The 24,881-nt window shown below is 45.3% G+C and overlaps 1 protein-coding gene across 3 annotated transcripts in view; it reads right to left on the reverse strand.

Moving 5' to 3' along the window:
* Nucleotides 1-737: 737 nt before the first annotated feature.
* Nucleotides 738-24,881, reverse strand: part of GPIHBP1 (glycosylphosphatidylinositol anchored high density lipoprotein binding protein 1) — a 68,228-nt gene continuing 44,084 nt past the window's right edge. For 2 of the 3 annotated variants that reach the window (XM_043977868.1, XM_043977869.1), the window contains 4 exons: nucleotides 14,988-15,193; nucleotides 14,039-14,164; nucleotides 7,517-7,633; nucleotides 738-2,614 (listed from right to left, as the gene is read on the reverse strand). In XM_043977868.1, coding sequence (XP_043833803.1) covers nucleotides 2,367-2,614; nucleotides 7,517-7,633; nucleotides 14,039-14,164; nucleotides 14,988-15,039 — 543 coding nt within the window. In that variant the 5' untranslated portion in view covers nucleotides 15,040-15,193 and the 3' untranslated portion in view covers nucleotides 738-2,366. Of the gene's footprint in view, nucleotides 2,615-7,516; nucleotides 7,634-14,038; nucleotides 14,165-14,987; nucleotides 15,194-15,758; nucleotides 15,852-24,881 lie in introns of those variants that run through there. The other variant, XM_043977870.1, reaches the window with a different exon arrangement.

The raw sequence follows: 24,881 nt of genomic DNA on the forward strand, positions 1-24,881 counted from the left end.
AACATATCCATAGCTTCATGGTGGTGTAACGATTGGAATGTTGCCACCTGCTGGAGACTTACTGTAGAAAAGCTCCACCATGAGGAGAAGGCCTCTGAGGGCAAGCCATGTGGTCAAGGTCCTTAGTGTCAGGAAATGATGTTTGTTCGTGGGTACTGTCTATCAAGGCTACCAGCCAATCAACTTGAGGAGCCTCCCATTTCTGGGAGGAAGACATGAAGGAGGAAGGAGACGTTGGTGGGATTATGCTTCCTCTATGGCTAGGAGACATGGGCATGGTGGCAGGGAACTTCAGAAGTGGGAGATTATGAAGGCTAGGATTGCCAGGTTATAAGAAATCTCTTCTCAATCTTTCTCTTTCTTTTACTATCTTTCAATAAACCCTTAAGAATTCTAAACTTGTTTATCAGTGATTTTAGTCAGTTTCCCTCCAAAACTGGGGGGGGGGGAGGACAGATTAGAACCCACATTTAGAATTTTAAATTACACAGTAGCAAGGACCTTGGAAACAAAGTGAGTATCTATTGATAGGGGAATGACAGAATAAAGTGTGGTATATGAATGTAATGGAATATTATTACTCTATAAGAAATGACAAGCATATAGAATTAAGAGAAACAAGGGAAGACATATAAATCAATGTGAAGTGAAAAGAGCAGATGAGCCAATTATATATATATATATATATATATATATATATATATATAATGATCACAATAAACAAGACAACACTAAAAAGCTCCTGAAGTTATAATAATTACACCAACCCGGTCCTAGAGAAACTAGGAGAAAAACATTTTCTTCCTCTGAGCAGAGAGGTGGAGCAGTACAGGGGAGGAGGACTTCAATTTTTCTTTGTTACAAAGGAAAATTCAGTGGGGAGGTGGTATATTGGGAAATAACAATATGTAAATAAAAGTTATTACATGGGGAGAAACAAGTGATAAGCTGTTTTTCAGGGAATACACTTGGGAAGGGGGTTTGTTTGGGTGTTTGCTGGGTAACAGCTGTCATGTTAAAACAAAATAGCTCCTCACATTAGAGGAAAAAAAAGAACGAATAAAACAGGAGTGGGGAAGTTTGGACCTCTCTAAGGTCCCTTCCAGCTCTGAATTCTTTGATTCTTTAGCATCTAATCTGAAGAAACCACAAAGCACTTGTGCACCTCTGACAAATTTGGAAAATTGGGTCCCCATTATGTGCTACTGCCTTTCCAAGTCTTCACTCTAACGTGTAAGTGCTAATTTGTCACAAAATCAATCCCTATAATTTATAGGGAATGAGGTTTGGGGGCATTAAATATATATGCATTTATAAAAAGTGATATGAAAGAAGTGCCCCTTAAGGTGACCCTCCCTCTCTGAGTCTTAGTTCTCATACTTTGCCTATTCCTAGTTCTGGCTGGGCCAACTGGCTGAATAATAGAGCCAGAAGAGACCTTACAAGCCACAGTCCAACTCCCTCACTTTAAAAGTGAGGAAACAGAGGGCCCAGAGAGGAGCAGGGACATGTCAGATGCTGGTGTCATTGAAGAGTTTGAATGCTGCTGCCTATTAAAGAAACCAGAACTTTATTAACAGAAGGCATGATAGGACCACTTGGAGGGACCGCTGGGGATAGAGGAAGTAGGTGGAGGCGTGGTGTGGACAAGAATGTTTTGACTTTCTTGGGATTTCTATCAGAAATGATGGGCCCAGCAGGCTAACATCCCGTGCTCCCATGCCCTTCCAAAACCTCCCTGATTAGACTCTTGTTTCACAATCCTGTTGGGATATATGGCATTAGAAACGAGGAGAGTCCCAGCTCTAGGATACAGGACTTGTCTCCAGATTGTCTCTCGACACCTGCCCTTCTCCTCTTCTGTATAGGAAGACATGATCAGGGAGATGCAATGGAGACTTGAGGATAATCCATATAAGTCTGAACATTTCTGCCCTGTCACCTGGTTTCCCGGGACAGACCGAGCGGGACTGAGGGAAGCCTTTCTCCTTTGTTGGGTCCCCTCCTGTCTGAGAAAGTAATCAAATCAGAATATTAGAGCTAGAAGAGCCTTTGGAACACAAAACATGGAATGTTAGAACTGGGAGGGACCCTGAGAACATACAACATGGACGGTCAGAGTGGGAAAGACCCTTAGAACCTACCATGTCAGAGGCAGACCTCTGACTGTACAACAGAATGTGAGAGCTGAAAACGATTTTGGTAGAACATGGCATTACAGAAACCAAAGGGACCATGGAACACAGGCCTGGGGGAGAAGGGCTAGAGGAGATTGCTTCCTTGGGGTGGGGCAGAATTAGGGTCGGGGCAAAGGAAGTAGGGCCAGGGGGCAGAGGGGAGCCCCTGGGGTGGGGGGATGTTTCTTTTTACAGGTCTCTTCCTAGCCAGCTGCAGAGCAGCATGAACAGGGTGGTCACCCCCACACCTGTAAGGATGCACCCACAATTGGCTACATTTGAATTTGTGTCTGAGGCTCGGCCTTCCACTACCGACAAAGGGTTGCACATGTCATGTTGGCAGCAATTCACGGTCACGTGTGTCCCCTCTATGATCTTGGTGGCTTCTTTGCAGGTATCAGAGCACCATGCTGAGAAGGTGGTGAAGAAGTTGGACTCTGCATAAGAGGGAGAGGGTGGTGAGAAAGTCACAGCCTGAATCTCCTAGGGGAGGCTAACTACTAGCTTTTTTTGGGGGGGGGGTGAGGCAATTGGGGTTAAATGACTTTCCCAGGGTCACACGGCTAGTAAGTGTTAAGTGTCTGAGGCTGGATTTGAACTTGGGTCCTCCTGACTCCAGAGCCCGTGCTCTATCCACTGCGCCACCTAGCTGCCGTCTCATTTTCCCTCTCAATTGGGGATGGGGAGTAGGGCATGGGGCAGTGGGAATCTCAAGGAATTGCTTCTCTGCCTGCCATATTTCTCAGAAAATCAGGTATGATTCTGTTCTGTGGGAAGCAGGGAATCCAGCCCATTTCTGGGCCCCCTAAAATGGGGTGAAATCGAAGTCTTGCTTTTTATGGGACCAAATCCTTGGAAATTTCAGTCCTGGAGAATACGGGTCACACTGGGCTTCCCCCTAACTAGTCTTAATCTCTCCACTCCTCCCATGGAGAAGAGAGCTTGCTGTCCTCAAACAGAAGGGCCCTCCCCCTCCCCATCTCTCATCCCCTCTTCCCAGCCCCCCAACTCATGCTGCTCCAGCTCTCTGTGGCTTTAGAGGAAGGCAGCTATAGAAAGTGTTAGCATGGTGAAAGAAAAAAAACCACCTCCTCCACATGGCAGGTGGGGAAGCCGGTTCTAATTCTGGCTTTGCCTCTAGAACTCATCGTGTGGGTTATTCCCACTCTCCAGGAGGTGTTTCCTTCTCTATAAAAGGAGAAGATTAGATGAAATGTTTACTAGGGCTCCTTCTAGGTCTGACATCCTTTTCTTCCCCTTCAATGGCTGGAGACTGAATGTGACCCCTTTGAGGGGAAAAGTGGTAGGATTTTAAAATAGGATCCTGGGGTGGGTAGTATTGAACCCAAATAAATGAAGCAATAGTGGCAGAATCTCAGGTATCACTGAGGACAAATGGTTTTAGGGTCTGTCTTTAGGCCTTGCTAGTAAAACTATATTGAAAGCAGAAACACTGCTCATCGTATGTAAGGATGTATTCTGGTGAGGAGATCTAGGAACCCCAAAGGGGAAAATATGGTATGGACCTTTCAGGATGAGGATCAATGAGGGGATATTGTTATCAGAATATTGTATAGGCCACCTGGACAGAAAGATGAAATAGAGGAGGACTTTGGTAAATGGATCACAAGGCTGTCAATGATGCATGCTTTTCTATTGAGGGGGACTTCAATTACCCAGATACTTGCTGGAGTCTTCCCCTGGTTGGATGTAGAATAGTCAACAAATTTTTGACCTACCTCAGGGATCATTTCATCTTTCAAAAAGTGGAGGAAGTAAGGAATAGGAACCTCTGTTCTGGACTTGATTCTGACCAAGAAGGAGATATTGGGAGCTGAAGGAGAAATGATGGGTACAATGGTGGAGGGTGGAATGGGAAGAAAAGGCAAGCGACCATTCTGTTATAGAGCTCAGGAGAGAGAAGAAGAAGACTAGCATACTCTGATACACAACCTAGCTTTGGGAAGACCCGACTTCAAAGAGTAGAGATTAGAAGAAAGATTGGATTCACCAACTTCATATTCTGCAGGGGAGGTATCCCAAGAAGGATGGGAAGCTTTTATAAATGAAATCCTGAAGACATAGATGTGATTCTGATAATTCTGGAAGAGGAGCAACTGCCTAGAGGGGCCCCTGGAGTTTTCTGGGCTCATAGTTTTTGAGAGGCCATTGACAAGCTGGAATGTGTCCGGAAGAGGGCGCCCAAGAGATGTGAGAAGCTTAGAAATGCTCTATAAGGCAGGGTTAAAGGAAAAGATGCTTAGCTTGGGGAAAAGGGATTCATCAACCAAGTCAAATTAAAATAAAAAAATAGATGTATAGAAGATGAGCAGGAAATAGGGGGTGAATGGAAAATAGTAGCCTCGTCCTGTAATAACAGAGTGGGGAACACTAAAGGCCAGAAAGAGCCAAGGCTTATAGTCAATGTTATGGCAAGAAGAAGGCTCAGATGTTTCTGGCACCTTATACACCCCCATGTATTCTTTGATTTCCATCTCCCGACTCCAGGCATTTTGAATGACTGTCTTCCATGCATCCTCCTTTCCACCTTCTGGCTTCCTTGTCTTCCTTTAAGTCCCAGTCAAAATCCCACCTTCTACAAGAAGCCTTTCCTGATCCACTTTACTTCTAGTGCTTTCCTTTTATTGATTATTTCCAATGTATCCTGATTATGGGTTGTTTGCGTTGTACATAACTGTTTGCATGTTCTCTCTCCCATTAGACTTTGAGCTCCTCAAGAACAAGGACTGTCTTTGGCTTTTTTTTTTTTTAAATTCCCATCACTTTTTTGTTGTTGTTGTTTGGTAGGGCAATGACGGTTAAGTGACTTGCCCAGGGTCACACAGCTAATGTCAAATGTCTGAGGCTGGATTTGAACTCAGGTCCTCCTGAACCCAAGGCCAGTGCTTTATCCACTGTGCCACCTAGCTGTCCCAACAGTCATATTTTATAAAAAAGAATTGAAAAAAACCTAAAACCTGCCAGCCATCTCCCAAGTCTTGAATGATGTTCCCTCCATCTTCTTCCATGATGGGAAAAGAGGGTTTAAAAAAATTACATCTCCTAGGAGACTGTGTGATTAGTTTCTAGCCCACAGGCTGATAAAAGACAGTCTTTGACTACAAGTCTACATTCTGTTGGAAAAGGGGATGGGAAGGAGCTATAACAGGCACACAGCCAAGTAAGCACAAAACACAAAGTAATTTCAGAGTAGGAAAATACTTAGCCACTGTGGAATCAGGACAGAACTACCAGTCTGTCAATAAATATTTATTAAGCATCTACTGGGTGGTAGCACAGTGTTAAGTGATGAGGATACAGGCCCCCCCCCCCAAAAAAAAAGAACTGGCTGAGAGGGAGCTACATTGGGAAATATAGAAAACAAATATAGAAAACAAAAGATATTCATAAAATATAAGAGGAAGATAAAGAAGGGATAAGACAATTACTTGGGTAGATAGGATGATGATAAAAGATAGAAATGAGAAGGCGAAATTACCCAACTCTCATTTTGCTTCTGCTTTCTTTTTTTCCCAAGACCTTTGGATTGGGAAAGTTAGAACAATGCAGTTTAACTAGGAGCTGAAACGCAAAGATGAGTGAGGAGATGATGGTAAAAGAGCATTGAAATTTCCTTGTGGTGAGTTCAGGTCACTGGACTTAGATGAACTTCATCTTAGGGGAGCTAAGAAAAAGGCATATATGATTGAAAAATTTTTGTTGCCAACCTTTCAAGGATAGAAAGAAGGGAACAAATATTTATTAAGTATCTACCATGTACCAGGTATTGTGCTAAGCGCTTTATAAATATTATCTCATTTGATCCTCACAACAACCCTATTATTATCCTCATTTTACAATTGAAGAAACTGAGCAAAAAGAGATTAAGTAGCTTGCCCTGGGTCACAATAAGTATCTGAGGTAGGATTTGAACCCAAGTCTATATGACTTCAGGGTCCAGTGCTCTATCTACTGGGCTACCCAGCTATCTATAATCTTTGAAAGATGAAGGAGAGGAGTAGAGATACTACTGAAATGTTTTTTTTAAATGGGAGGAGGGGGCAGCTAGGTGGTGCAGTGGATAAAGCACTGGCCCTGGAGTCAGGAGTACCTGAGTTCAAATCTGACCTCAGACACTTAACACTTACTAGCTGTGTGACCCCGGGCAAGTCACTTAACCCCAATTGCCTCACTAAAAAAACAAAAAACAAAACGTAAAAATTAAGCTTTACTAGTTAGTATAGGATGGGGAAGCACGGCTTAGCAATGGATCTTTGTGTGGCAAACGTGGTGGTCTTGGTAAACTTGAAGGTCCATATACGTCCACAGTGTTATATGACAGATAAAAAAGCAAATGGATTTAGGAAACAAGCAACGATCCTCTCTCCTCTGCCCTGTTCAGACCCGTCCTATTCAGTTCTGGGCTCATCATCTTGAGAGAGGCATTGACAGGCTGGAATGTGTCCAGAAGAGGGCGCCCAAGAGATGTTGAGAAGCTTAAGGTGGGGTTAAAGGAAAAGATGCTTAGTTTGGGAAAAAGAGGACGACGAATGGGATCCCCATTGTTGTCTTCAGTAATTTGAAGGATTGTCATAAGAAAGAAAGATGAGATTTGTTCTGCTTGGGACCTGAAGGCAAAACTAGGACCAATGAGTGGGACAAATGAACTAGTATAGGTTTGATGTCAAGACAAATTCCTAAAATTTGGATCATCTGAGAGCAGAATGGGCTGCCTTGGTGTCCCCTCATTGGAACTCTTCAGGTAGAGAGGCTGAGTGACTTCGTATTGTGGATAAAGGGGGGAATTCATGTTAGAATACAGATTGAATTACATGGCTTCCTTACAACTCTGAGATTCTATAAACCCTAAAATGCTAAAGAAATGGGACTTATTATTATAATTATTATCCATTGTGACAATAACCAAGGCAGAACAAGACCTTCCTTGGATTGTTGGGCCATGAGACTATGAAGAAAGAGGTCCTAGAAGACAGATAGAAGGAAAGAAGGAAACATAGAGGAAGAGGGTGTGCTGGTAGTAATTGACCAGGATCATAAAATGACAGGGCTAGAATTGGCCTTAGAACATAGAATGTCAGACCCAGAAGGGCCTCAGGGGTCCTTCTTTTACAGATGGGAAACAAGTTTGGGGAGAGATAATGTGCTCAAGATTATGGACCTAGTCAATGGCAGAGCTGGTACTCAAGCCCAAGTGTCCAAACTTTCAGTCCAGGGCTCTCACCAGGCTGCCTATTTAAGTCCTCCCCCTGAATTCGGACTCTTTTACCTTGGGAACAGTCCCTGTTGTCTAGTGTGGAATCCCCTTCCCCACCACTCACCTGCGTTCCCTCTGGTGATGATGGTTTTGCAGAAGGTCTGAGAGGGTGCGCAGGTTTTGATCTTATTACAGCGATCCTCAATGGACTCCGATTCACAGGTGTAGCATTCCAGAGAGCCTGGAGACATGGGAGAAAGGTGAGAGAAGGGAGGGAGATGCTTTCTCTGAGAATTGGAGGCTAAGATCCAAAGGTGGTCAATAATTTGGCTCCAATCTACCTTTCTAGTAATGTGAAATAATCACACTCTTCCCTTTCACACCCTCTAAATAGTAACCAAAGGGGTCGATTAGTCATTTCCCAATCTCATTTTACATTTTCCTGCCTCTGTTCATTTGCCAAGCCAGTCAGTCCCCTGGGCCTGGCATTCACTCCTTTCCTCATCTTTACCTACTGAAAGTCTTCTTTCTGAACTGATGAATTCTGAGTGAAAAGTGAAGCATACTTTTTTCCACTTTATTTTCCATGGTCTTTTTTGGGCAACATGGCTAATATGGAATTTTGTTTTGCATGACCATACACGAGTAATCGATATCATATCACTTGTCTTCTCAGTGGGTTGGGAGGGAGAGAATTTGGAACTCAAAATTTTAAAAAACAAATCTTAAAAATTAAAAATTTAATTAGGAAATATTTAACAAAATAAATAAAAATGTAATTAAAAAAAAGTCTTCTCTCTCTTCAAAGCTCAGTTCAGTTGCCACTTTTTCTTTGAAGTCTTCCCTGATTCCAACCCCTCACCACTCTTTTATCCCTTTTCTATCTTGTGTTATTGTGTTTATCTGTGTCCATGTCATATCCCTCCTAGGAGAATGTAAGTGCTTTAAGGGACTGTAATTTTTTACTTTTGGATTTCCTATAAACATTTATTGAATTGTTGAAGGAAAACATGAAGTAGGAGGAAGGCTCATTGGTGAGAGGGCAGGGAAATAGGTAAGTTGGACTGGTCTCCTATGTGGTTCGCTCCTCCTTCTACATTTTTGTCCCTGTAGTCAGCTTCTTCTACCCCCATCATCCCATGCTCTTCATCCTCTCCATCTATCCAAACATTAACCATTGTTCAAATGCCATATCCTTCAGGAATCCTTCCTTGATTGCTCCAGCACTCACTGACCTCTCCTTTCTTTGAACTCTGAGGTTCACTGTTTGCACTTGGCATTTGGAATTTAGCATTGTGCTCTGGTCCTGCAACCCTCTGATTGCCAGGGTCCCTTGACTTCTCACACCACAATAATAGTGAAGAGCTCAGAAGGTGTTGTCAAGGTTGTAACTCTGTAACAGTCTTCAGCTCTTCAGTAATTTCTGCCTAAGATCTCAGGCAGCTCATAGCACAGTCCAGGACATAAGAACTCTCTCCCAGGGGTGCAAATGACACAGGACAGACATAGGCTCGAAGGAAGCTACGCTGTTGACAGACTCTCCAGAGTTGCCTGGTTCTATTGCAAAGAAGTCCACTCATATTTCTTTCTTTTTCTGTTGTCAACACATCTAGCTTCAGAGCCACGGTTCAAAGGCTAATTTAGGGAATTCTAGTCCAGAAGCTCGGACTTCACTGGCCCTGGATTCAGGAAGACTTGAGTTCAAATCTGGCCTCAGACACTTGACACTTCCTAGCTGTGTGACCCTGGGTGAGTCACTTGACCCTCATTGCCCCACAAAAAACCCCCCAAAAACCCAGAAAGATAGGGGTGTAAAGATTTAAAAAAATCATAGAGTTATATTAACTAGAGGGCTATCATGTGAGTGAAGAAGGGAATGTGAGAGATTTGACAGAAGCTCAGACTTACTCTGGCTTCATCTGCTACCTGTAGGCAGCCTCTGAGGTGGAAAGGGAGTAGTGACTTTTCTAGGACTACTGGTAGAAAATATTGGTTTCCCACCCACTCAACAGATCAATTCCCCTGCCTTTCTGAAAAGCTAATACATATCCTTCCTGGTTCAATTCCTTGATGAACTTCTATGGAATAGCAATCTTGTTGGTGAGGGGGCTCATTTTACATATGGGAAAACTATCCTAGAGCAGTCAAGTGATTTGCCCAAGGCCACATAGGTAAGTAGGAGTAGCAGGAGGAGGTGCAAACTCAAAACCACATCCTATGAGGATCTCTCTCTTTTTTTTTTTTTGGTAAGGCAATTGGGGTTAAGTGACTTGCCTAGGGTCACACAGCTAGTAAGTGTTAAGTGTCTGAGGCCGGATTTGTACTCAGGTCCTCCTGACTTCAGAGCTGGTGCTCTATCCACTGCGCCACCTAGCTGCCCCTATGAGGATCTCTTGAAGGAAATGTGTAGGCTGGAGGAGAGGAGACTTGGAGGTTGAAAGAGTGATCCTTATGTTTAAAAATAGGAAATGTTATTAATATATAGAAGAGGTATTAGCTTTGTTCCACTTGCCTTGCGGGGGGGTGGGGAAGAACTAGGATGGATAAGTAGAAATTTTTTTTTTTTTTGCGGGGCAATGGGGGTTAAGTGACTTGCCCAAGGTCACACAGCTAGTAAGTGTCAAGTGTCTGAGGCTGGATTTGAACTCAGGTCCTCCTGAGTCCAGGGTCGGTGCTTTACCACTGTGCCACCTAGCTGCCCCCTGGATAAGTAGAATTTGCAGTCAGGCAACTATAGAGCTGGGTCACAAAGGAAATGAGGGGCAAGAATGGGCCGGGCTGGGGAGGAAGAGAGCCTGGGCCCAGGCAGTGTGGTGGTAGTGGGTAGCTTGGGCAACTCCTAAGTATATTCTCTTCTCTCCAGTCCATTCTTCACACAGATGCCTAAGTCATCTCTCTAATGCACCATTCTGAACATGCCCCATTCACTAGGCCTTCGTTGGCTTATCAATACCTGCAGGATCAAGTATTAATCTCTTGTTGTTGACATGAGGTGGTTCCAAGATGCCTGTCCAGCTCTATCTCATGCTATGCCCCTTTTAGGGACAACCTGGACCATTCTCTCTCCCATTCTTATGGGATTTCCCTTTATCCCATCGACCACCATTTTTGTCTCTTTCTTCAAGGTCTAATTCAGATGCCACCTCCTCATGAAGTCTCCCTTGATCCTTCACCACCCCCCCCCACAAACTTTTTAATGCACTTTGCTTGAACCTCTCTTTTACCCTTTCTCTCCTTCCTCTACTGGTATTGTTTATACATCTGTCCTCGCATTAGATTGAAAAAAACAACAACCAAACAACCAGGACCTAAACCATTCCCCAAGCATGTGTACAGAGCACCCCCCACTGCAGGTTCTATGGGGAGCTGCAAAGTTTAGACAAGAAATTGTCCCTCCTTTCACCAGCCTCTCAGTTGAATTGGGGGATAGGATATGCACAAAGATTATGCTAAAACACCTCATTTCTTGATAAATATATTTGAGAAATTCCAAGACTGGCAGAAAGTAAGGTTAGAGGGTAAGATTCAACAGATAATTACAAGGCCTTCCACACAGTATGCACTTACTATGTGTTTCTTTTGTTGAATTCAATTAAACTGAAGAAGGGGCCTGCAGATAACATCAGAACGGAGCCTTGGTGGGCAGAGGGGAAAGGAAGACAATGGGCCCTGGGAATCAGCCAGCTGGGAACTGGCCAAATGCTTAACCCCATTCATCGCCAGAACTTAGGACAGTCCTAGGACAGTGTCCAGTGACTCAGAACCAGGAAGACAGACACTCACTTTTTCTTCCCTCCAGATGAAGTTCAAGTTCCTCTTGCCTTGAAGGATCAAAGGTTTAGAGCTGGGAGGGACCTTAAAGGTCATCCAGGTCAACTTCCCTCATATTACAGTTGAGGAAACTGAGGCCTAGAGAGGCCTGGGGTCACATGGCTAGTGTGATCTGAGGCAGGATTTGAACCCAGATTTTCCTAACTCTACCTATTACACCCTCAGGGCTTTCTCTGCCTGCTCCTCTCCATTTAGGAAAAGATTTCCCTGCCTTTTTTTTTTTGGTGGAGAAGTGGTGTCATTTAGTAGAAAGTACTCTGGAACTGGAGACAGGGGAGTCCCAGCTCTGGCGATTGTGAGCTGTGTGACTCTGGGCAAGTCTTTTAATCTTTCTGAGCCTTAGTTTCCTCCTCCAAAAAATGGGGATCCTAGAGTTTCCCATCGCGGTCTCACATTGCTGTAAGAGAAGGGCTTTGCAAACCTTAAATAGCTCTTGGGGATGTGAGTTCTCTACAGTGGAAAGCTCAGATGGCCCCTCCTGAGGCAAGCCTTCCCCGACCGCTCTGCCCTCTGCTCATTTCTCTCCTGCCTAAGCTCCTCTCGCCCATACGGCGGCTTCCACTCATTTGGACGCTTACTGGACCTTCCTCCTTTCCTCCCTACCCCAGCAGAGTGTACATACCCTGCCTACCTGCTAAAATCCCATGCTCCTTGCAGGCTCAGGCCAAATGCTCTGAGCAGGAAGCCTTCCTGACTCCCCAGCCCACAGTAGGAAGCTGTTTCTCCTTCTTCTGAAGCTCTCCGACTCAGCGTCCAGCTCTCCCTTAGATGCTCCTACCCTCTTCTTGTCTTATAGCTAGCTGTCTTCTCTTCTCGACTGGGTTGTTACCTCCTGAGGGCAGGTGCTGTCTCTTCCTCTTTTCTCCCTCCTCCCAAGGCTCACAGGACTAGGCTCATGTCCCTGCTTTTCTCCACTGACCAAAAAGTTCCCATCCTTTTACCAGGAGTTCTTAATCCTGCTTTTTAATGTCCTGGACCTCTTAGGCAACCTCGTGAAGCCTATGGACCCCTCCTCAGAATAATGTTTTTAAATGCATAAAATAAACATAGAATCACAAAGGCAACCGATGATATTGAAATACAATTATTTAAAACAACAACAACAATACAAATTCATGGACCCCAGGTTAAGAACCTTTGATCTAATCTAACATCCGGAAAGTCTTCTTAAATCTTTCCCTCAGAAAGTGATCTCTTCCTCCTCTAACAGCCCATGTCTAGACCTCCATGTGTGTCCCTTAATAATAATAATGATAGCTGCATTTACATAGAAAGGTAGGTGGCACAGTGGATAGAGCACCCATCCTGGAAGATCTAAATTAAAATCTGGCTTCAGACACTAGATGTATGACCCAGGGCAAGTCACTTAACCCTGTTTTTCTCACTTTCCTCCTCTGTAAAGTGAGCTGGAGAAGGAAATAGCAAACCATTCCAGTATCTGGCCACTAAGAGAACAACAGGACTGAAAACGACTAAGCAATAACAAAAGCATTTACATAATGCTTTAAGGGTTGCAAAGCACTTTATAAATACTATCTCATTTTATCTTCATCACAACCCTGGGAAATAGGTGCTATTATTATCCTCATTTTACAGATGGGGAAACTGAGGTTAAGTGATAGCAGTTTAGTGACTTGCCCAGGATCACACAGCTAGTAAGTGAGGCAGGATTTGAACTCAGATCTTCTTGACTCCAAGTCCAGCTCTGTACCCACCATGCCAACCAGCTGCCTCTCAGTGATCTTTACCACATCCTGCCTTGAGTGTGATATGTATGGGTAGTTAGTTATGCATGTGGTCTCATCTTTCCTACTAGACATGAGGACAAGGAACCTCTCCCAGCATCCTGAACGTGACAGACCCATTAAATGCTTGCTGAATTCCCAGTACGTGCAGTAGCTAGTTCCTTTTCTTCCTTGGCACTCAGCACAGTGCCTGCCACATAGTCAATGCTTAGGAAATGCTAGACCACCCGCTAATTGTATGAAGAGGCCACTGAAACTCCCTAGTCCCCTCTCTTCCTCAGCCAGGAGCCCATGGGACTTTGCACACAGTAGGCACTGATAAACTACCGACTTGGTCCTTAGCATGAACTTTTATGTTCTCTACCATAGGCCCTGTCCTAGCTCTCTAGTCTTGCCTGGATGGGGAGGGAGGCATCTACAGAAGACAGTCCCACCCATCTACCCATCCCATGCAAGGCAGCCCCTGGGTTGGAGTGTCACAGTATTAGGACCCTAGCTTTGCCCTGTGCCTCCGGAGGACTGTGAGTCCAGGTACAGGGACAGTGGCTGCTGTGGCAGGGAAGTATTGATGGGCACCTTTCCAGGGCAGAAGGCCCTCCCCTTCCCCACCTGCTGTCAAAGATGGCATCCTGAGGTAAAACTCCATTCACCTAATGCTTGATTCAGCTCTGCCAATCAGCTCACTGCACTTCACGTACCAGATACTCTTTGCTCCGGACCAATTGAACTAAAAGACACCTGGCACCTTCTTAACTTCATACTTTTGCTAAGTTAGGCTGTTTCCCATATTTAGGAAGTCCCTCCTGGCTTTGCTTGTTGAATTCATACCCATTCCCACTCAAATCCTCGGATAAACAGAGATGGCCTAGGACAAATGGTGAAGGTATTCGATGTCACCTCCTCTGGGAAGCTTTCCCTTCTTCCTCACTTTTCCCCCTCTTCTCTGAGCCCCTCTAATACCTCTCATCATGTCATTTTGCAAGCATCTCATTCCACCTCTAGGCTGTAAGCTCCACCAGGTCCTGGGGGAGTGGGGGACAGGGCAGGGAGGGGTTGGGACGGATCTGTACCTTCATAGGGAATGTGCTTGATTTCAACTTCATCATCATCGTCGTCATCATCGTCGTCATCGTCCTTATAGTCATAATCATCATCTCTGCTTTCATCAACTGACTTCGTCTCCTTCTGTTCACTCCCTGTCCCAAAGTGAGAAATACAAGTCTCAGAGGCCCGGCAGTCCCAGGGAAATGAGGGTCAGGGTCTCTAGGGGGTCCTCCAAAGAGGCTCTACCCACATTGTTCTCTGTCAATTCCCTTTTCCTCTAGTCCATTCAAAGCTCTAGACTGTCTGACTTGCTCCCCATTCCCTGAAGAATCCTCTGCCTGGCATTCAATCAATCTAGCCCTAACACATTAAAGAGGAAAAGGCATTGGATATAGAGTTGTGAAACCAGGATTCAAGGCCTGTCTCTGCTGCTGCTTCACTGCCTTCCTGTAGGCTTTCAAAACTCAGCATCAGACTCATAGGTTTGCAGAGCATCCTGCTATTAAGCTTTCATGACTTAAAACTGCCCTAAGACCTTTGGAACTTCCTGTATTGAGAGACAAAAGGCACCTTAGAGATCATGAAATGCAACCCCCTAATTTTTGCAGAAAAGGAAACTGAGGCCCAGAGAGGTGATCGGTCAAAGGTCAGTGGCAGAACTGGGATTTGAACTCATCTTCTGACTTCCAATCCATCCCTCTTTTTAGCTACACTGTGGTCCCACGGGCTGATCTGCTAGCTCTAAATATGGTTCTCTTATAACCACTTCAGCTCTCTTGCTCCTCCTGAAGTTCTCCAGCTCGAAGCCATAGCCCCTTGTCCCAGGCCACCTTTCCATACCTCTGCCTCCTGACTGGGGTGCCAGGGAGAAGTGGGGTCCCTTTCCCCTCTAATGACTTCCTATTCTTCCCCTCAAATGAGGGTAGGCTTCTTCATCCCCATCCCCCCTCCTCCAGCAGCAGACCCCTCACTCACCTTGATCAAGGCATAGCAGAACAGCCAACAGGATGGTAATGAAGACCCTCATCCCAACAGGACAGCGCTTGCAGCCCAGCTTTATGCTCCTGGTGTCTCGGTGCGGACAGTGGGACAGTGGGACCTGACAACTGTCTCTTAGCCAGGCAGCCTAAGGGATGGGATGGCAGCAGGGTCCCCGAAGGTCTTTGTGGTGCTTGGCTGGGCTAAAGGGTGCCCGAGAAGGATGGGGAGGGCGTGTCAGATAGATAGACAGGCTCAGCTCCCTGCCTGAGACAATTGTTTTCCCCCTCTCTGAACACCAGCTCTGCTCTTGGCATGGTGCCTGTCACGTTTCTCTTCCTTTCCATTCCCCAACTGGACGCTGGGGGATTCGGAAGGTCAGAGGGGAAGCAGGAAGAGGAAGAGGAAATCATTCCAGTCCTAAGAGGTCAGGCAATTCCAGGAGTCTACTTCCCGTCCACCTGTCACCTATTCCCTCAGTCCCTGGAGCGACCCCCAGTTAGCTTGCCCAGGACCCCCCCCCCCAGGGCACCGGCCTTCTGAGACAGAATGTCAGAGGTTGGCTCGACTGGTGATGATCCACTTAAGTTGTGCCAGGTAAAATCTGTAGGTCCAGCTTTTCACGGCTGCTCACACCACTCTGATTTACACTTAATGAATTAATTCCTTTAGTGCTGGGGGCATGAGCAGCCGGGTCACAGAGCTATGTGGGCACAAGTCATCATCCCCCTCCAGGACCAGATGCCCTGCGGAAGCCCCTGCACTCACCTGTTCTTAAGCTTCCCTGCCAGGTTGTTTCTGAGTGTCCTGACCCCGGGATGAATCTCTGCTCTCAGGAGGTTTCCCTTTCCCCAGGAAGGGACACTCCTTTATAAGGCAGCAGCTCCTGTCTGTCCTAGTCACCCTCTCCTCCCACACAGAATCTGTGCTCAGCACAACTAACTCCTTTCCTTCTATGCTCCTACGCCCACAGGGCCCAGGCCAGCCTCCAGCTTCTCTATGCCACGTCCATTAGTGCCCTGGCAACATTCTGACATGCCCTAGAGGTCCCTCACAGAACTTCGGTCACTCACTCTCTCCCCTCTCATTGCTCGACCCTCACAATGGCAGTAACTGCACAGAGACAATTATAGGCCTGGGGAAATGACCTGCTTAAGGCCACGCATATAGTAACCCAGGACCTCTGATTCTAAATGTCACATCTTTTCCATTGCACCATGTGGGGCACGCATGGGGAATTTTCCTCTGCCAGTTGCCGCACCTGCACCTTTCTTCCTCTCTTGGCCTTCAGTATCCCAAGCACCTGACACCATCGACACCTGGGAGCCAGGTCCAGATGGAGAAACGTCAGGGCATAGTTGCAGGAGCCCCAGCTTGGGTCTCAGAAGATGCAGGTCCCAGGCTCAGGCACTTTGGGATCTAGCCTAAAGCCAGCCCCTTTTGTACTCTCCATCTCAGGTTCGCCATCCTAAGCATTTTACAATTATTATCTTATTTGAGACTCACAACAGTCCTGAGAGATAGGTGCTGTCATTATGCTCATTTTACAGAGGAGGAAACTGAGGCAAACAGGAGTTAAGTGACTTGTCTGGGTTTAGTGTCTGGGACTCTCCTGCCAGCCCTTCTCTCTCCATTCAGACCACATCTGGTGCCTGTTCCCTTCTGGAGGCCACATTTTAGGAAGGGGATTGATAAATGGGAAATGGCCACTTGTCAGGTAGGCTGTGGAGGAAGGGTCTGGGGGCTTGGAGAGGCAAAAGGAAGGGGAATTATGGCATCAGGGGTAGGAGGGAAGGCATGTTAGTGATGCAGCTGTGAGAGCCGGTTTCCTCAGCCAGTTTAAAATAGCCATAAGGAAAGTACATCAGGCCTACCTCTATCCCCGCCCCTGACCTTGGACAGATTTTCTCATTGTGTGAGGGGCCTTTCTGGCCCTGATGGCCACTCAAGGGATTTCTTAGCAATTTCTGAGCTTCCTCTGAAGGCCCTGAAGTTCTGGGGGTGGGGTGGAATTGGAGGGGGGCGGGGGTGAGCCACAGAGACAGAGGGATCACAGCACCACAGATTGAGGGCTGGTCAGGACCTCAAGGGTCAACTAGGTCAACCTTCTCATTTTACAGAGGAGGAAACTGAGGTTGAGAGTTTAGGTTCTGGATTCAAAATTCCTGGGTTGTGTCCTTATGGGTAAATCATGTAACCTTTCCAAGCCTTACTTTCCTTATCTATGACATGGGAAAAAGAATCATCTCCCTGTCTTTCTCTCAGGGTCATTTTTTTTTTTGTTGCAGGGGAATGAGGATTAAGTGATTTACCCAGGGTCACACAGCTAGTAAGTGTCAAGGGTCTGAGGCTGAATTTGAACTCAGGTCCTCCTGAATCCAGGGCCAGTGATTTATCCACTGCAATGCCACCTAGCTGCCCTGCTTGGGGTCATTTTGAAGAAAGCACTCTCTTCATAACCTTAGCAAACCCTCAAACTTTAAAACAATAGAGAAGTGTGAATCATAATGAATCATAATAATAATAAGGACAGAGCCTTCATCTGTTTGTAGCCTCTACTCTATGAATCGGCTCCATTTCCCCCTTTTCTATCCCATCCCATCCTTCTGCTTCTTTAGGTTTGGCTGGTATAGTAGAATTCTGGGTTGTTAAAATCCTCAGAGAGCACAACCTGCCAGTGGGGATTCTGGTAAATCAGTAAGTTATGAAAATAATAACAATAGAGAGCATTTACATAGGCCTTTATCTCATTTGATCCTCTCAATAACACTGGGATGTAGGTGCTAGAATTATCCCCATTTTACAGATGAGGACACTGAGGCAGACAGAAGTTAGAGGACTCACCCAGGATCATGCAGTTAGTGTTTGAGGCAGGATTTGAAGTCAGGTCTTCCTGACTCCATGTCCAGCACTCTATCTACTATGAATGGGGGTAAACTGCTCTTCCCCCCAAACTTCCTTAGTTCTTGTTCTTCCCCCTTACCCTGCTTCTTTCTTACCCCTGAATTTACTTGGGATATTTTACCTGGATTTTACGTGACTCAGAAGGACACCAGAGCCACAGAGATGTGTTCAATTCTTTGATGGGGATGCCTGCCTAAGAGTCCCTGATAGATCCATCCACCTATTAAAGAGCTCTTTCCTTCCCCTTCTCTTAAATTTCTGGAATTTCCCTAGTTCTGAGGGTGTCTGGAAATTCCCCATGCTGAAAATCAAGTGCTACTGAGCACACCCCTCATCTGCATTCATGTTTTTTACCCCATTAATAATAATAAGGGGGGGCAGCTAGATGGTGCAGTGGATAGAGTACCAGCCCGGGATTCAGGAGTACCTGAGTTCAAATCTGGCCTCAGACACTTAACACTTACTTAGCTGTGTGACCTTGGGCAAGTTACTTAACCCCAATTGCCTCACACACAAAAAATAATAATAATAATAATAAAAGGGGCAACTAGGTGGTACAGTGGATAAAGCACCAGCCCTGCATTCAGGAGGACCTGAGTTCAAATCCAGACTCAGACATTTGACACTTACTAGCTGTGTGACCCTGGGCAAGTCCCAACCCTCATTGCCCCACCAAAAAAAAATTATTAGCACATCTAACATTTATATAGCACTTACAATGTTCCAGACACTATACAAAGTGCTTTGGATTAGAATGTGAACTCTTTGAGGGTAGGGTATGTGTTTTTGCTTTTTTTCCACCATCACTTAGAATGCCTGACACATAATCACTTAATAAATACTAACTAGTGACCTTGGATCATCGGATCACATCCCTTAGAGGTGAAGGGACTGTAGACTTCATCTTGCCCAACTCATTCATTTTATAGATAAGTATATGGAACCTCTGAGACTTTAAGGGTCCTCTGGGTATTAAAAATGTACAGCCATAAGGAAAATCCTGGTGTGGGAATTCCTTCCACCAACACAGACTGCCTCAGATAAATAGAAGATGAGCTGGAGGTCCCGCTGCTGGTGTAGGTGTCAGAAGTGGGATCTAAACTGAAGCCCAACATGCCAAACTCAGTCCTCTAGCCACAAACTCTACTGAACTGTCTCCTTAGGTTGCAGATCTAGAGGATTATGGGATTATAGCATCCTGGAATAATGGAATCAGAAGGGGCCATGGAACATAGAATGGTAAGAACAGGAAGGGCTCTTAGAGGACATGTGGTCCAATTCCCTCATTGGACAAGGGAGGAAAATGAGACCCTGAGAAAGGGAAGGGACTTGCCCAAGGTTACCCAGGGAGTTAATGGGAGAGTCACAGCTAAAACCCAGGTCCCCCAGCTCCTAAGAAAGTAGGTACCCCACCATGAGAATAAGGGGGAAGGGAAAGGAACAAGCATTTATTAAGTGCCTACTTGGTGTCAGGTGCTTTACAAATATTATCTGATTTGAAGAATAATAATATTATAAAGAATAAGAATGATAATAATTATATATGATATAGAGCACTTCATTGTTTACAAAGTGTTTTATGTTATGTTATCTCATCTAAGCCTTACCACAATGCTTTGAGGTAAATACTATAGGAGTCTAGAATAGGGAAGGGAACAAGCATTTATTAAGTGCCCACTATATGCCAGTCACTGTGCTAAGCACTTTACAAATATTGGCTCCTTTGATCCTCATAGTAACCCTGGAAGGTGGTGTGATTATCTCCATTTTACAGTTGAGGAAACTGAGGCAGACAGAGGTTAAGTGATTTTCCCAGGAGGAGGTTAAGTGCTATTATTATCCCCCATTTTACAGTTGAGGAAACTGAGGCAGAGAGTAGCTAAGTGATTTGCTCATAGCTAGTAAATATTTAGGGAGGATTTGAATTAAGATCTCCCTGATTCTAGGCCTAGCACTCTATCCACTATACTACCTAGTTCCTTGTAATTTCATTGGGGATGACCAATTCAGGTCAGCCCATTTTGTGCAATCTATATACTTAGAGAGTTGCCTAGAGTGCATTGAGGTTAAGTGACTGGTCCAGGGTCACACAGCCAGAATGTGTCAGAATGTCAAGCCTTCCTGGCTCTGACAGGCAAGCTTTCTATCCACTGTGCCATGCTTCTTTTCAAGGGTTTTATGCATCTCATTTTACAGATAAGAAAACCAAGGCTTTGAGAGGTGACTTGTCTTTGGTCACATGGCTAGTTAGCATCTGAAATGGGATTTGCCAATCTCGGAGGAAAGATAATTAATTGTAGGTACCCAATGGGCACAGGCCCAAAGCAAAGACTGGAGGAAAGCCTTAATATCCCAGTAGTCCCTTGTGCATCTCCTCACAACAATGTGGGCCCCAGATTTGGAAGTGCCCAGTCCCCCAATTCCACCTGGAAGAGGTAGATGGATGAGAGGGGTCAGCCCCACCCCCAGACCTAGGAAGGACCTTCTTGTTTGGGGAGAGGGCTGATGGAAGGGAAATCTCCTGTGACTCACCACTGTTCATACGTCACTTGCATCTTGCCTACTCATGTGAGGTTGGGAAAGATCTCCAGCTCTATTCTTGGAGGGGAACCTTCCTCCCCATCTAGCTATTGGGACTTTTGGTTCCTATATTCTCCCAAGGTCCCCATGTAGTAGTACCCAAAACATCCACCATGAGTGACCTGGCAGGGTCAAAGGGCAGACTTCCTCAGTCAGCTAAGGAGGAGGGGGAAAAGGAGGAGAAGGGGGAGCACTTGGATCTCTTTGCTAATCAGCTCACTTATTCTCCAGATATTCAATTTATTTCTTAAAAAAATTTTTTTTTAAATGTTCTTTTTGGGGGGGGGTGCAGGGCAATGAAAATTAAGTGACTTGCCCAGGGTCACACAGCTAGTGTCAAGTGTCTGAGGCCAGATTTGAACTCAAGTCCTCCTGAATCCAGGGCCAGTGCTTTATCTACTGTACCACATAGCTGCCCTAAGATGTTTGATTTCTAACAGCTGTTTCTGCTCCCTTTGGGGTTCAACTGTGGGGGAGGTAGGGAGAGGAAGAAGCATGTAACAAGACCTAAATCTGGGGTTCAGGGGTCCATGAATTTGTATGGAAAAATAATATATTTTTTATTTTCACTAATTTCTAAGTAAAATTTAGAATTTCCTTTACTTATGAATTTTTTCTTTCTTCATTCATTTATTTATTCACTCATCAATCCATTTATTTATCCATCTATTTATTTATTTATTTATTCTCCACTCATTCATTCATTCATTCATTTATACATTAATTAATTTATTTTTTTGTTTATTTAATTTTTATTTATTATTTTTTGTGGGGCAATGAGGGTTAAGCGACTTGCCCAGGGTCACATAGCTAGTAAGTGTCAAGTGTCTAAGGCTGGATTTGAATTCAGGTCCTCCTGAATCCAGGGCTGGTGCTTCATCCACTGTGCCACTTAGCTACCCCGATTTACAGTTTTTAGAAAATATACATTATTCTGAGAAAGGGTTCATAGACTTCAGCAGACAGCTTAAGGCATCCAAGACATAAAAAAACTTAAGCCCTTGAGGATTACTGGGATGCTACAGGCGAGGGACTACAGAGAGCCACAAGGTGGGAGGGGATACATGACTGGGGGGAACAGGTCTTAGTTCAGATTGTTGTCAGTCTCACATGGTTCACATTGGCTCCTGAAAAAAAAAATGAGGATACTGGAACTGAAGAAGGGTCATTTTTATTTCTTCTTGTATTTGTTGGTACCTGAATCAGGGAATGAACTAAGATAAAGAGGCACCAAGGTACAATGGAAATAGGCTCTGGAGTTGGAGGACTGGGTTCAAATCCTGTCTGTCATTAGCTGGGCTAGTCATTTTTTTCTAGACCTCAGTTTCCTTAAGTATAAAATGAGGGGCTTTGTCTAGAGACCTTCTGTGGTCCCTCTCAACTATGAGTCTATAATAACTTTCCCCTGTGAAGCAAGAAGACCTAAAATCAAATCATCAGGCAGATGGGTCCTTTCAGATGTCAATGAACCTGGGTGACAGGGTTGGGATGAAGGATGTATGGGAAAAACAAGACCCAGAGAATACTGGGGAGGGGATGTTGTGGGGAAGGTAGAAGGGTTGGGTGGGATGGACTCCCAGAAAAGAACCTAGAGGGATGAGTCAGGGAAGGAGGCAAAAATTAGGCCATGTGCCACTGAGATCCAGTCCCACTTTCCCTGCTCAGATGAGGAATGTGACATCTAGAAAAGCCAGCCGGGTGACCTGCCCAAGCCAATTCACAGGACAATAACTGCTGACCTTCAGGACTTATCGTGATAGTCCAGCTTTCCCATTGCTGATTTTTGTTCATCCCTGTTAAGAGTTAATTGTTATGGATAAACAAGAATCGGCGGACTAGCTTTTTAGTTATTTAGTTTTTATTTTTAAGGAGAGACATAGAGGCTCCAGGTCTCAGAAAATAATAGAACAAAATAGACCTTGGGCATCCCAGTGGGAGGAAGAGGACCAAAGGTTATTGTCCCTGGAGCTGAGAACAAAGGAAGCAGCAAGGAGAGAGAGAGAAACAGAGAAAGAGAGGGAGAGAGAAAGGGAGAGAGAAAAGAAGGGAGGAAGAGAGGGATAAAGGGAGGGAAAGATAAAAAGTGGAGAAAGAGGGAGAGGGAGGAGAGAAGAGGGGAGAAGAGAGGAGAGAGAAAGGGAGGGAGAGAAAAAGAGGAGAAAGGAGAGAGGAGGGAGAGAGAGGGAGGAAGAGAGAGAGAGGGGAAGAGAGAAGGAGGGAAAGGAGGAGAGAAAGGGAGGGAGAGAATGAGAGAAAGAAAAAGGAGAGAGAAAGGAGAGGGAGGAAAGGAGAGAGAGGGGGAGAGAGATAGGGAGGGAGAGAAGAGAGAGGAAGAGAGAGAGGGCTCCAGCCAATCCATCTGGAGAAGCTGTGGATAGGTTGAAATCTCTCCAGAGGAAGAAGATGGGGAATTGGGAGGAAGGAGCCTTGAATCTTTAAGAAGTTGGCAGTGGGGGTGGCTAGGTGGCTCAGTGGATAAAGCACCAGCCCTGGATTCAGGAATACCTGAGTTCAAATCCGGCCTCAGACACTTAACACTTACTAGCTGTGTGACCCTGGGCAAGTCACTTAATCCCCATTGCCCCGCCAAAAATAAGAATGGTTAAAAAAAAGAAGTTGGCAGTGAAGGCAGAGAGCTAGGAGGAAAGAGTACTGGTCTCTGAATCTGCATGCAAGCTCCAGTTCTTCTCCCTGTGCAGCTGTGGGACCCTGAGTAGGCTACCTGAGCCTCAGTTTCTTCATCTATTAAATAGGGATAAACTTTGTACTGCTTATCTTACTGGATTGTTGTGAGGAAAGTACTTTGGGCGAATTGATTTTGGACTCAGGATAAATGAATTCATAATCCAGCTCTGTCACTTGCCATCTGTGTGACCACAGGCAAGTCAGTTAAATACACCGTGCCTCAGTTTCCTCATCCATAAAATGGGGACAGTCATGCTTGTTCTACACACTTTGCTGAGTTATTCTGAGGAAAGGTGCTGGTGAACCTTAAAAGTGGTATATAACTGTGAGTGATTGATTATGACTATACCTCTGCTAAAGTCCCTCTTTGATAACCCATCCTGGTATGGCGGTGATCCTGGGTTCTTCAAGGCTATGCTATCTAGTAGACCACAAATCCTGGCAGGTCTTTCTGAGCTGGAAAGGCTTCCAGTTTAAGTTTGTACCTTGTCATTCAGGCACCACAGCAGTGGCCTCTGCCCTCCATAATCCCTGGGCCTCTTGCTGACAGGACCTATCAAAGATTAAGACCCTAATACCAGGATGGCTCATACCAGGTATGACCAAGTGCTGAGCGGATACTCTGCTCCAGTTGACCCTGTCATCCCCTCAGAATCTCCCTTTCACAGCTTTCCTGCCTCCATCTTCACTCCCATTAATTTCTTAGCTCCTCACGATCTTCTGACTTCAGACTAGGTTACCCACATCTGATGCACTTTTCTTGCTCCTCATCCTTCTTGACTCCTTGGCAACTTTTCACATTATCAACCGCCCCCTCTTCATGGATGCCCTCTCATTCCTTGGCTTTAGTGATGCCGCTCTCTTCCTGGTTCTTCTCCTAACTATCCCACAGACCCTTTCTGTCTCCTCCTTGTTGAAGCATCATCCATCTCTTGACTTCAAAGCTCTATCGTGGGCAGCTAGGTGGCGCAGTGGATAGAGCACCGGCCCTGGTTTCAGGAGTACCTGAGTTCAAATCCGGCCTTGGACACATGACACTTGCTAGCTGTGTGACCCTGGGCAAGTCACTTGACCCCAATTGCCTCACCAAAAAAAAAAAAAAAATTAAAAAATTAAAAAAAGCTCTATCGTGGTCATCTTATCTTCTCTCTACATTCAGTAATCTCTTCAAACTCCCTCTCCCATAAGTTCAACTATCATCTCCACGTCAATGACTCCAAACTCTACATATTCAACCCTAATCTCTCTCCCAGACTCTAGTTCCACATTGCCAACTGCCTGCCAGAACTTTCCAGCTGCATGCTCCACACACATTTCCAACTGAACATGTCTAGCATGGAAAAGTGGAAAGAGCACTGGTTCTGGAATCTGGGACGTAAGTTCAAATCCCCACTCTGATACTACTTATATGGCCATGGGCAAGTTACTTGGTCTCCCTGGGCCCCAGTTTCCTCATCCATAAAATGAGGTGATTGGACCACATGGACTCTGAGAGCCCTTCTTGCTCTAAGATCTATGATTCTGTGAATTCATTATAGTTCTCACTAAACCCATTCCTCCTTCAAACTTGCTTATTTCTACTTAGCTCATTACCATGTTTCTTTTACCCAGGTTGGAAACTCCAGAGTCATCTCTGACCCTCTCCTCTCCTTCCCCCATCCAACCAGTTCCTCAGGTTTGTAGCTTCTGCCCCGTAGCATCTCTCTCTTCCATCTTCTTTTC

Source organism: Dromiciops gliroides, chromosome 1 (assembly GCF_019393635.1).
Source record: "Dromiciops gliroides isolate mDroGli1 chromosome 1, mDroGli1.pri, whole genome shotgun sequence".
NCBI lineage: Eukaryota > Metazoa > Chordata > Mammalia > Microbiotheria > Microbiotheriidae > Dromiciops > Dromiciops gliroides.